Genomic DNA, 14,601 nt, shown 5'->3' with positions numbered 1-14,601 from the left:
ATAAAAGGCGGGGTTTAACACCAATATGTAGGAATTGACGTTTCAGGTTTGATTATGATTTGGTCTTACTCTTAGGGGTTGGATTATAGACTGACAGGGAACTGTCAAAACTGCAAGGGGGCGTGGAAACAATGGAACTGTGGGTAAAATTTTGATAGGAATAAAAGAGGATGTTTCGAGGAAAAGGGTAGGATTCAACTTGACCATGAGCTGCACACTTTAAACCTTTTGTGCTCACGATCATTTATTTGTTTTTACGGACTTAGAAATATTCCACGTATATTGAAAATGGTCACTTAGGCAAAATTGACTTTACATTTGGATTGATTCTATGGATTTGGAATTTATGAAACTGATTGAATTATGACCATGCATATTGATTTGGATTTGGAATTTATCACAACAAATAAACTGTAAGAAATGAAACTTGGAATCTGGACTTTTATTTGAATGTTTTGATGTTGTGCATTCAATTATCATCATCAGCCCTTGAACTCTTTCGTCATTATTAACATCTACAACACAACGCAAAGGATAATACTACCATCTATGAAAAACACCACTATGCGATCATAAGCCATTACATATGTGTGCAATTACGCCACATTATGTATCTTATTTGGTGTCGTGACTCAGGATTCTTATATATCTTTATTTGGAGCCATGGTACCAAGATGTAAAGATGTTATTATTCCGAACCACGGATACACAAGAAATGTGTATTGTTGCGGTGTTAATATCTATTGAGGTTTTTGTGAGACTCGAATTTTGAAGTGAAAATTGTGAACAGATAGGAAAATATTTTTATTTGGAAAAGAAAATGAATATCAATATTGAAGGTGAAGTAGTATAATTTTTTGTAATGAAATGTTGAAAAAAATTATTGAAATTATAGATGATTCCTAAAATTTTGATAAAAGACGGTATTTAAAAAAAAAAATTAAACGAAATAATATTGAAATTAAGAACCATAGATGGAACAAGAAAATATATTAAAAACTAAAAGCAATATATTATAGAACGGCAAAATAATAATAATAATAATAATACTAATAATAATAATAATAATAATAATAATAATAATAATAATAATAATAATAATAATAATAATAATAATAATAATAATATCATATTGATGCTATATGTATCTTGAATATTTAAAAAAGAGGAGAGGGAGAGATGAAGAAAAATTGCAGTATTTAAATGAATATTTTAGTGCGTTTTATTTCTCAAAATAAATGAAAATGCGTTTACTTACAATCAAGCGTTTCGGAACAAATCTTCGAATATTATTTGGTACCGTTAATGGCAATGTTTTGTTAATATCAGTAACAAAGATGTGTCGATTTTTATTTCAATTTTTGTATGTTACTGTTGGAATTACATAAACAGTTGGTCCATTATTTAATGTTGTTACGTTTTATTTTCTGTCAAAATGACTCAAGAAGACGATGGCAATAAAAACACGTAAATTATAAGTTTTGATAATTGAAAAATGTCTTATGGTATTTATTGTTATATTACAACATCATTGATTATATTTTTCTCCCGTCAATAGGGATGAATTGGTAGGTTGATATTGACTCTTTGAGATTCATGGGTTCATGACAAAGAGCAAAGTTTTATATCTGTTTGTATTCTTGGTAATAAATGTGTGGTTAACGCAGCCAAGTAATCGACAACAGAGCTAATTATATATTTGTAATGAGAAATGACGTTATAATAGATTACATGAGACATTTTGATTTTATCACCGAAAATTAAGTTGAGTCACTATGAGTCTATCGTTGTTTTGTTTTGTTTTGAAACGTGTTTCATCGTAATTTTTTGAAGGAATTATATTCTCATAATAACGGAATAACGGACTTTTGTTTGAAGTCGGAGAATTAAAAGCAGATAATATAAATACAATGGCGGGCGGAGTATCAATTATTATGAAAAACTGGTCTCTTGTAATGGGAGTTAAAATGCTATTACGGAAGAATAACAAAATATTGAAAATGCATTATGTCATGTGAGCTGATAATATTTGTGACACAAGCGGTTAGCTTGTAAAGTATCAGTTTTATAAAAAAAAAAAAAAAAAAAAAAAAAAAAAAGAAGGAAAATGAGAAGAATATTATTTTCTTAAAGAAAGTACCGATCGGACGAGAAGAACGTTGACGAAGCATACAAAAGAATCAAAATTTTGATCTTTTATGTTATGATTTATAACTGTACAGTATTAATGATACCTCTATAAATATAATATTTATGAAGTTAATATTATGTACTACCAATAACATTGAGTTATGAATGGTGTGATTTAAGTTGATGTTTGTACTTGTCCACAGGTGGGGCACGAACCATCATTCGGTGTTCATTACCCTTTACCTTTCCCTGTTTCTAACCAAAGCTATTGTGGTCAAAGAAAATGTTGTGTTTGACAAAGTAAAGGAAATCAGTTCCTCACGAAGTTCATGGATCGTAACGTTGGTCCTAAGTTTACAACCATATGAAGATTTAATTAACGATTTCTCTGAGAAGGCGTCACAGCTAGAAAAATTAGTTTTCGGGGCAATAAAAAGTGACATAGGAAGGATGCAACCACAATATCGGGTTCATTTTGAATTTATCAAACATGAACTGGAGCATATAACAAACATGAAATACGAAATAACAAATATTTTTCAAAGTTACAAATCTTTAAATCAAAGGAACAAGAGATCATTGCTTCCCTTCGTAGGCAAGGCAATGAGTTTTTTATTTGGTACTACGAGTGAAAGTGATTTAAGAAATAATCGGAAGGCGATGAAAAAGTTGAAACAAAATCAAAATAAAATCCAACATATTGTTAAAGAAAGTTTGTCTTTCATTAACATGTCGCATGCAGAAATAGTTAAAAATAGAGTGAGAATTAATAAAATAAATGTTGGACTTGCTCGACTATATAAACAAGTGAATCAAGGCTACAGTGAATTAAAAAACGATTTGGGAGGTTTTAAAAGCTTTGTGAGTGTCTATATACAATTAGACAAAATTTCTAACGACATTCGTGAAATGATGTTAGAAACAATAGCACGTTTGGAAAATTTGCAATTACAGATTGCTGTAGTGTCGATGGGAAAATTATCTCCATCAGTGCTTCCACCAAAGTTACTGATAAATATGTTAGTGGAAATAAAATCTAATTTACCATTGTCATTAACGTTGCCAATAGATCCATTGACACAATTATGGAATTATTACAAAATATTGTCATGTTCAACAACCTTTGAAGACAATAACCTTTTGATTATGATTTCTGTACCACTAGTAAATAATGGAAGAAAAATGGAAATCTTTGCGGTCCATAATTTACCAATCCCAAATCTTAATATGTTATCACAAGACACGAACACTTATCAATATAATTCTAAGTTTATGGTTGCAAAATATAAACTAGAAGCTAATGCTATTGCGATCAATAAAGAGAAAACTAAATACGTTTTGTTATCTCGAATTGAAGCAGACACGTGTGCAAAACCTGAATTGCCGTATTGCGAATTCAAAAGTCCGATCTACCCCATTAATGTTAGTAAATTTTGTATTATAGCGTTGTTTTTGGAAAACAAAGAAAATATTAAAAAGCTTTGTAAGGTAACTGTAAGTTCTAATGAAAACCTTCCACAAGCTAAATATATCTCTCAGGGTCTGTGGATTGTAACGTCAGTATTTCCATTGCGATTTACAACACTTTGCGAAGACAAAACGATTAGTTCATTTACATTACGTACAAAACCTCCACTTGATGTCGTAAAATTGCCTTTAGGATGCACTGCTAATAGTGATTATGTTACACTTCCCTCATATTACACAATGAACTCCACCATTAATGTACGAGCAAATTTTTCAGCACTCAAAATGAAAATTTCTGGTTCATCCTATACTTTGTGGGAGCCTCTGACCAGGGTGATAAATAAATATAATCAAACATGGGATATAAAGAACTTGGATAACGTTGCTGACATTGACATGTCTAGTTTGATAAATGATATAAATGCAATGAATGAGACCACCATTAGTGAAGGGTTAGCTTTGTGGAAATTAGTTGCATTATTAGCAGGAAGTATATTAGCTGTCATAATAATGGTTGGAATAGGCTTGTTAAAACGGGATATAATTGTGCCTAAAGTCTTATCATGGTTAGGAAAGGGATTGAGTAAGCGGGAAAATTCAAGTTTGAACCCAACTGAAGTAATGGCGATGTCAAAACAAAACACACTTGGTGAATCGGAAGTGACTGAAACGCTAATGACGGCGACAACGACAGAGGCAACTCAAACACAGCCACAACAGAGGTCGGGAAATGTCCTAATCCCTTTGGTCTATCAACGAATACATTGAAATGGAGTAACACTCTCGACAAAACACAACGCCATTGATACGTCCAGAATCAACACAATCTACAGACTACAAACTACAAAGCAACCTCAATTACATCGTACCTTTCAACTTATACAAACTTGACAGCATTTATAAAATAATATCTGTATCAACACAGATTTCTTCCATGAACCTTTTTATATTTACATTCTTTATTGAACAATTGGATTACTTGTATTTACTTCTACAACAACAATACCCAACGATGTACGATGTCAATAATTACATAAACGTTCAAGATACGATTGTTTTTACAAAAATGATGTCCAATTGTGAACAATACTACTTCCTTCATATGCAGTGGTGAGCGTATTCAAATTTAAACTTATGTCAATATACAAGTGTGCAGCACCCATATCTACAACTTATAAACATTGAATATTATAATAACGCCTGTCTTAGTATTATTGTAAAAGATAAAGGCTATATATGTATATAAGACAATGCAGGAAAAAGTATCGCAAAACGCCACATGAGCGATTTCCTTGGATTCATTATCGTATGGTATTCAACAACCTGCGTTCAAATAACGAAAATATTGTTGACCTTATTCGACCCTACTACATACACTACTAGACTACGTTATTATGACATCATCTACCTGGTGTTTGGACTCACGTCACCCACCGGTACTCTACAGATGACATCATCTACCTGGTGTGTACTCACATGCCACCTCATCAAAACTCGATCAACAAACACAGACAATTACAACACACGACCTCTGTCGACTACTACACACGAACTCTTTGTCAACACATGGGTGAGTTCACAACTTTCTTTTGACTTGCTGGATAAGTCAAACTTCATTTAAATTCAAGATCTCGCACACAGTTAATCTTGAATTTTTACAATTTCATCTACAATGAGACTCAACGTATACACAAGACAACCACAAATATCTACGAGGAGAATCGACCCAGATGCCGGAGATGAATGGATTACAGCGACGTCACAAGACCAAGAAACAACCCAACAGGTTAAGCATACGTTTGCTACCTGTAGAGTCTTTTTTCGTCCCAAATTCAAAAGACTCGAACAAATACAACACACTAATTGCAAAAGTTGGTCACTTTAGTAACAGCCCACAATCACATACTGTGTTAGATTTTACTTATTTAGTTATTTGCACTGTACTAAATATGAATAAGTCGGACAGACTAATGACTGATTATTTACTAAACACTAAATATGTGATGTGAACAAGTCGGACAGACTAATGTCTGATTATTTATTAAACACTAAATATTTGAATGTGAAGACATTATGGTGATAATTCGAAGACATTTACAGAGGAAAAAGTTTTTAATTAATTAACAATAATTAAAGTGAATTTATGACACTTGGGCTATTCAGTGACCACAACACACACAACAATGCAACACGTAGACTAGATACAATCACCTCAACTCTTATAGTTGATATATTTTTTTCATTACATGAAAACTCATTCTAAATGGAGACAATGACTTAATTAACAATTACTGACAATTTTTACAGGATGACCATTCTCAAAACGAACGGATTACTGAGAAATGTGACCTCTGATGGATGACCACAAAGAACAATTTGATATCAATGTAGTTGTAAACTACACCCTGATGACTTAAAAAGCTTAAAAAATTGAACCATCAACAATGAACAATGAATGATAATAACTTCAACTTGAATTTTAAAATGATGATAATGCTATTATTATGATTTATTTTTAAATATTTTTTTATTACTAATTGAAATGTAATCCTTCGTATATGGATCTAGATGTCTATAATACATTATTTGTACCACATATTATAAGTAGGAATTAATGTAATAATGTTGTTTAAATGGAATCATACAATATAAGGGAATATACAAGGTACTGGTTTTGATATGTCAGTAAATGAGTAGACATACATGGAAGCTGAGATTATCACCCATGTCGTAAAGAGTTAAATTTGAGATTGAATAAGACAACGTGAGTATATCACAAATGGAATTTGAACCATCCTTTTTCACGCAATAATATTTATGTGTGATGGGATATGACGAGAATTAAACACTTTTATTGCTATGAAGATGGAATTTAAGGTGAAAAGTTATTTTATCTTTGAACTTTTAATTACTTGATATCTTACTGTCGATGTTGTAATGCCTTAAAAAGTATAATCGATACATATATAAATGTTTAATCAACTTTCGTGTTGGTAAATTTAAATTTTAATCACTTTTAAATGATAGATACCTTACTGTTGATGTTGTAATTTGAAAGAAAAAAAATCTATAATCGACATATATATCTATTTAGATGTTGTAATCAAATTTGATGTTTGTGAATTTATCAATGTTGTAATACTATAAAACCTATAATTGATATATATGAATGTTGTAATCAACTTTGGTGTTTTTGAATTTAAAGTTTAAAGTTTTTAAATATTTAACTGGTATAAGTATTATCATTTTAACATTTATTTATTACATTTTAGTTGGACATTACATATATATATATATATTTAATCTCTCACTGTAATTTTTTTTGAATTGAAATTGTTTTAAAGTCAATTTAAATTCTAAGAAAGGGGCGTATGTAAGAGAGTTAGCTTATAGCAAGTGGGTTTAATGAGTTCACAGTGCTTGTATATCAGTTAAACTTGGTCATTATATTGAGTAGTCTAGGACAGTTTTACGTTCCAAAGTTAAAGGATTGGTCATTATATTGAGTACTAGAAAATTACTTTCTTTGATCGGTGTTACTTGGTTATTGGGATAATAGCATCAAATTATAGTTGGAATTTATTATTTGGGCGTACAGATTATTTGGGCGTACTGAACTAACGTTTACCAAAAGTAATATTATATCATAAAAGGCGGGGTTTAACACCAATATGTAGGAATTGACGTTTCAGGTTTGATTATGATTTGGTCTTACTCTTAGGGGTTGGATTATAGACTGACAGGGAACTGTCAAAACTGCAAGGGGCGTGGAAACAATGGAACTGTGGGTAACATTTTGATAGGGATAAAAGAGGATGTTTCGAGGAAAAGGGTAGGATTCAACTTGACCATGAGCTGCACACTTTAAACCTTTTGTGCTCACGATCATTTATTTGTTTTTACGGACTTAGAAATATTCCACGTATATTGAAAATGGTCACTTAGGCAAAATTGACTTTACATTTGGATTGATTCTATGGATTTGGAATTTATGAAACTGATTGAATTATGACCATGCTATTTGATTTGGATTTGGAATTTATCACAACAAATAAACTGTAAGAAATGAAACTTGGAATCTGGACTTTTATTTGAATGTTTTGATGTTGTGCATTCAATTATCATCACCGGCCCTTGAACTCTTTCGTCATTATTAACATCTACAACACAACGCAAAGGATAATACTACCATCTATGAAAAACACCACTATGCGATCATAAGCCATTACATATGTGTGCAATTACGCCACACAAAGATTACGGTGAGAGTTACAATGACGGTAGTGATAATGGTTATGATGATGATGAATCCGCTGCGGAAGCTGCTTTTGCTGCTTTTAATGATGATGATGATGATGATGATGATGATGATGATGATGATGATGATGATGAATATGATGATGATGATGATGATGAATATGATGATGATGATGATGATGATGATGATGATGATGATGATGATGATGATGATGAATCTGATGATGATGATGATGATGATGATGATGATGATGATGATGATGATGATGATGATGATGATGATGATGATGATGATGATGATGATGATGACGAAGAAGAAGAAAGACGACGACAAAGACAAGGACGGACTATGATACCATCATCATCCCAACTGTCCAACTGACCAATAACGATAATGAGTGTCATCTTGACGGTCCGTATCTTGGCCTGTGGTATAATTCCCTGGGCCGAATCATGACGGCTGTCACTAATGGTCATCTGACGATTTAGGTCAAATCCACCTAGACAGAGGGAGAGAGATTTCTTGAGTAAATTATGCGTTTACAACCTGATTCAGTCCCCTGGTCAATGATTGAATAACAATAACACGAGTCGAGACATAATATAGAAGGAGGAGCGACGTTTCTTGACGTCACATATCACGTTGTTTTTAGACCGCATTATGTTAGCGGTATTAAGAAATTGCACTCTGGCTCGAAATGAAAATCAGAAGCTTTAACTCTCTCCTTACCGATCATTTTAATTATTTTTCCAAAATGACAGGCTTACCCAGTAGAAAAATAGATTTTTTTAAATTCAAACAATCTCTCAACAAAACAGCTTTATGTTCTTATTAATTAAACAAAGAACATTGTAATGTACAACATAAATCTGAATAAGAAAAAATGTAAATATTGTCGTAACAAATGTGACGATTTTGCTGTAGGCGGTAAGGAGAGGGTTAAATGTATTAATGTGAAATATCACTGAATGTACCCACATTCTTTTATCACCAGATTCCATGAAAGTTTTGTACAGTGTAATCTTTCAAAGGAACCTCAGTTTTCAAATTATAAGAGATGCATAATTAAGATGACATAAAAAAATATATTATGTTGACATCTCCCTTCTGAGTTCCTGGTTGTGAGTCATATTGCTAGTTGCTGCATGTAAAGCGCCAGTGAGCAATTCTAAATTGGAACTAGGCGCTATATAAGTTCATTATATTATGTAAGTTTTGTAAATTATAACCTTTCAAAGAAACCTACGCTTTCAAAAACAAGAGATGCATAAGATCACAAAATTATAAATTTGCCCTCTCCACTCCGAGTTCCTAGTTGTGTGCCATCTGTAAATAGTATCGCTATTCGCCTCAAGCCATAAAAATATTCTGCGCTTCGCCTCTCTGGAGAAAGAAATACTTGTACATTTTCCTCATTGTGACAAATTTGTTGAGGAGGATTCGGCAGTATATTTGGTAAATCCGTTTAAATACTTGTAAGCTGATTATATATTACAGTGAATGAAAAAGTGGTGACAAGGTTTGAACTGATATATTGGCAAGTTTAGTTAGAAGGTCAATTTTTATACAAAATGAGTTCTTTTCATAAATGAATAAATCAACCTTTGTTGTTTCACTTCTAAATATTGTTTACAGCTAGTCAAGTTGAAAAAGTATGAAATTTGAGAAAAGTTGCTGGATACCTTTCCCATACATCTGAACATAACTTCATGAAAAAATGACCCGATTTACTTCAAATAAGGTTTAAATGCTCTTGGGAGGATATTCTTTCATAAAATACAAAACCTAAACTTCCACCTTCCGACTGATTACGTCATGTAGTGACACATATAATATAAACAAATTACCTATCCGTTGGCCCAGCCAGTTATATCGAATCCCAGAGTGACATTGACGTCGTCCCTTGGACCAGATGATACCGATGATGGCGACGTAGCAAGATGCTATGATGATGGTGGGGATGAAGAAAGTGACAATGGCCACCATGGTGAAAAACAACTGGGGATGGGAAGACGGTCAAAATTATGACTTGACCAGTTCATTAAGTAACTCTTATGTCCCGTCCTACATATTAAATGTTGCTGTTGACCAGCGACCTCTTGTAAAGCGATTTGAGCACATTTAGTGGATATTGTGCTATATAAAGCTCAATTTTTAAAAGAAGAAGAAGAAGAAGAAGAAGAAAAGAAGAAGAAGAAGAAAAGAAGAAGAAGAAAAGAAGAAGAAGAGAAGAAGAAGAAGAAGAAGAAGAGAAGAAGAAGAAGAAGAAGAAGAAGAAGAAGAAGAAGAAGAAGAAGAAGAAGAAGAAGAAAAGAAGAAAAGAAGAAGAAGAAGAAGAAGAAGAAGAAGAAGAAGAAGAAGAAGAAGAAGAAGAAGAAGAAGAAGAAGAAGAAGAAGAAGAGAAAGAGAAGAAGAAGAGAAGAAGAAGAAGAAGAAGAAGAAAGAAAAGAAAGAAGAAGAAGAAGAAGAGAAGAAAGAAGAAGAAGAAGAAAAGAAGAAGAAGAAGAAGAAGAAGAAGAAGAAGAAGAAGAAGAAGAAAAGAAGAAGAAGAGAGAAGAAGAGAAAGAAAGAAGAAGAAGAAGAAGAAGAAGAAGAAGAAGAAGAAGAAGAAGAAGAAGAAGAAGAAGAAGAAGAAGAAGAGAAGAAGAAGAAGAAGAAGAAGAAGAAGAAGAAGAAGAAAGAAGAAGAAGAAGAAGAGAAAAGAAGAAGAAGAAGAAGAAGAAGAAGAAGAAGAAGAAGAAGAAAGAAGAAAAGAAGAAGAAGAAGAAGAAAGAAGAGAAGAAAAAGAAGAAAGAAGAAGAAGAAGAAGAAGAAAAGAAGAAAAGAAGAAGAAGAAGAAAGAAGAAAAGAAGAAGAAGAAGAAAGAAGAAGAAGAAGAAGAAGAAAGAAGAAGAAGAAGAAGAAGAAGAAGAAGAAGAAGAAGAAGAAGAAGAAGAAGAAGAAGAAGAAGAGAAGAAGAAAGAAGAAGAAGAAGAGAGAAGAAGAAGAAGAAGAAGAAGAAGAAGAAGAAAAGAAGAAGAAGAAGAAGAAGAAGAAGAAAAGAAGAAGAAAGAAGAAGAAGAAGAAGAAGAAGAAGAGAAGAAGAAGAAAGAAGAAGAAGAAGAAGAAGAAGAAGAAGAAGAAGAAGAAGAAGAAGAAGAAGAAGAGGAGGAGGAGGAGGAGAGACAAATCAATATCTATATAAATTCTATTAGTAATAAAGCAAGTCTTCGGTCTTTCTCAATAAATCTCTTCGGATGTTTGCATTCTATTAACTCGTCATTTTGAACACAGCAAGACACCAAACTTTTAGACGAAACCAATTCTAACATCTTACTTTAACCCTAAACAAACCGTGTTCTGTTTAACTGAAACCTGACTCATAATGTCTCACCGTTTTAATTTGTGCTTTGAAACAATAAAACTAGAGATTTTATATAGCGCAATATCTACTAAATGTACACAAAGCCCTTTACAAGAGGCCCCTAACCAACATCAACACTTAACATGACGCCTGCACAGTTAAGCGATATTACAATAATATCTTTTTTTTTCGACAGAGACAACGCTGTTAACAGCCAAGTAATCATTTTACACATGAGTACGGTGAGAGAATGAATGTGAGCAAAGAACCTTTTCCAAGGATTCAACAATGCGCCGCTCACATCGGGACCCGACCCCAGGACATTCCGATCGGAGGTCGAGTGTCATACCACAAGACGACATAGCCTCCCACTCAAAAAGCTGTAACCACTATGTAGATACAATCGAATCATTATTCTCTACTCAGTCAGACAGCCAGACTCCAGTCGGTATCAATTTCAATGAAATCCTACTAGACATTTTTTCAAACTCTATTCTCGGTTCACTAAAATATTGGCTTATAATAGATCAAGAAGGAATATGATGATGCATCGTCTGGAAAAAACGTTATTCTATGGGGGTTGATTGAATGTCACCCCTCGTCTCGAAACAGTATTATATCGGTTTGACTAAGATGCTGAAATTGAAATTTGAATTTACGACCAGAACAGACTTGCGTTGAGTTTATTTTATGTTTTATTGAGTAGAATGAATATCATATTTTAAAATTTCCTATAATATTTGGATAATTTTACTATAATTCTGTGGCTATGTGGTTTCGCTTTCGGATCGGAAGGTCCTGGGTTCTAGCCTCGTTCGGCGCATAGCTGAGTCCTTGGAAAAGACTCTTTACACACATTCTCTCACCGTACTCAGGGTGTAAAATGAGTACATGGCCGTTAACAGTGTTGTCTCTGTCAGAAGAAATTTATTATCGGCTAACACGCGTCATGCCTCTTTCTTTATGTTACGTGCTTCTGTTGGTCAGGGACACTTTGTAAAGCGCATTGAGCCGGTTTAGCGGATATTGCGCTGTGTAAAAGATCAAGTTTAATCATTCTCAAAACATTCTCTCACCGTACTTAGGTGTAAAATGAGGACTTGGATGTTACAGCATTGTCTCAGTTGGACAAAAAAATTGTAATATCGGGTAATCTGCACTATGTCCCGTCCTACATTATTGGTGTTGCTGTTGGCTAGTGACTCTTTGTAAAGTGTTTGAGCACGTTAAATGGCCATTTTTCTATAATGGTCTGTCTGATTGTCTGTCAGTCTGTAGTCTCTCTCTCTCTCTCTCTCTCTCTCTCTCTCTCTCTATATATATATATATATATATATATATATATATATATATATCTTTCTCTCCTTGTGCCCCTATTCCTGCATTTTGTTTCTCTATTTCTTTCCTTCCCTCTATTTTTCCCTCTTTCCACCGCCCTCCATCTCTTTCTTTCTTTCTTTCTCACTATCTCTTTCTTCTTGTCTATCTCTGTCTTTCTCTCTCATCTTCTATATCTCTCTACCCACCGCTTTCCCCCCCCCCATCTCCCTCTTTTACTCACTGATACAGTAAATCACACGTATATTTTCGAACAGTAATGGCAAATATATACCTTATGCCTCCCCCCTCCCCAACCCCTCTAAAGGCACACGTATTCGCACACACATAATACACATTACCCATAACTCCAATAAAATCCACGGTCACGATAATAATAATAATAATAATAACAATAATAATAATAATAATAATAATAATAATAATAATAATAATAATAATAATAATAATAATAATAATAATAATAAAGTGTTCTTTTATAGCGCTAAACGCCGAAGCCTCAAAGCGCTTTACAATATACTTATCAAACCTAAAAACACTCGTACCGAGCCAAACAGACACACACAACAGCCAGTCGCACACACTAACTATGCAAGTTTTACAAAATGAAATTGTCATTCAACAAAATGGGATAAAAAAATAAAACGTATAATTTAGTCATCAATAAGAAAATGTCTAGGATAAAAATATAACAAACAATAAGTATATAATAAACAAAAAGTACGACAATGTTTGAATGAATAAAAAAAATAATAAAATAAAATAAAAAATAAAAAAAATAAAACAACAACAAAAACCAAAAACCAAAACAAGAAACAAAAGCAAAGCAAAACAAAACATCACAGGAAAATCCACACAACAAAAGACGGAAATCCCCATAAATACTAGACATGTTGACTTACTTATTGTGAAAATGAGACAGATCAAAAAACAATCTTTTTTTTGTCTATAGACGTCTAGTATTAATAAATAGACGTCTAGTAAAATCCAATTTAATTCCCTTTACTTTTTTTTATTTTGTGAAAAGCGGCCCCAGTAATGGGTTGTGAAAGACTATTACAATGTCCTTGGAAAGGCTCTGCACGATTGTTTTTGACTCTATAGGGAATGCGATTAGGGGAAGAGTAGCGTCCTTTGATTGGACGTCACCGGCGGAGAAGTTATTAGAGAGAGAACGTCATATTAGTTTTGCGCATGCGTCTCTCGTCCTCGCTTCCGGTGAAAGCGGCATGATACACTTCACCGAAAGCGAGGACGAGAGAGACGCATGCGCAAAACCATGTTGACGTTCTCTCTGTAAGGTGAAGTCCAATCAAAGGACGCTACTCTTCCGCTAATCTCATTCCCTATTGGGGAGTTGCGATTGTCACCGATTCTGTCCCTTTGTTTGTCCATAATATAGTAAAACAAAAATGACACCCTTTCGCAACGGCACCATGAGATCTGTCGCCTGGTCATTCCATGAAGGAATATATCTAGATGATGTCTGATGTCAACAGGAATCACCCATGTTGTCCAAGTGAGAAAACTGGGGGTTCATAATAATTTTGCCAAAGGATAAAAAACAAACAAACACGAAAGTGCCTGAAGCGGGGCTCGAACCCGGGACCTTCCGGATTGCAATGCAATGCCTTAACCACTCGGCTTCTTTGCCCCCCCCCCCCTCCCTCCCACTCTCCCCATACAGTAAATGCTACTTAAATAAGAACACATTTGATGAAATTACCATTTAACTTTCTAAAGTCTAAAAATCCAGTCATATCATTTGCGTGCCACCGCCTATGCTAACCAGATGTGGAAAAGTGGATATAATAACGCCAGGGAATGAAGTGAGTAGAAAAAGTACCAGAAGACAATAGAGAATAAAACTTTTTCGCGGCGGTTATGGGGTTTGAACCCGCGACCATATTGGTACAACTCCGCCTGGCCGGTGAGAGCGTGACTCTACGTATACATCCACGAACCCAAAAAAATTCGTTTCAAACTCAGGTCATTCATTACGAGAGCCTTCTCTCATCGACTACTGGAGATCGCAGTTCCAACACACAAAACCACAGCAAAGTCA

General features: G+C 33.7%; 1 protein-coding gene across 1 annotated transcript in view; it reads right to left on the bottom strand.

Moving 5' to 3' along the window:
- LOC144958867 (cardioacceleratory peptide receptor-like) overlaps positions 1-14,601 on the bottom strand; it is a 198,337-nt gene that overhangs the window by 4,778 nt on the left and 178,958 nt on the right. Inside the window, exons 6-7 of the mRNA XM_078891122.1 lie at positions 9,703-9,853; positions 8,238-8,354 (exon numbers count right to left, since the gene is read on the bottom strand). Of these exons, the coding sequence (XP_078747248.1) occupies positions 8,238-8,354; positions 9,703-9,853 (268 nt within the window). The remainder of the gene's footprint in view (positions 1-8,237; positions 8,355-9,702; positions 9,854-14,601) is intronic.

The sequence above is a fragment of the Berghia stephanieae genome, chromosome 13, assembly GCF_034508935.2.
Source record: "Berghia stephanieae isolate SIO BIC M18660-M18661 chromosome 13, UCSD_Bste_1.3, whole genome shotgun sequence".
In the NCBI taxonomy this organism is placed as follows: Eukaryota; Metazoa; Mollusca; class Gastropoda; order Nudibranchia; family Aeolidiidae; genus Berghia; species Berghia stephanieae.
The sequence above is the reverse complement of the archived record's forward strand: the minus strand, read 5'-3'. Positions and strand labels throughout refer to the sequence as shown.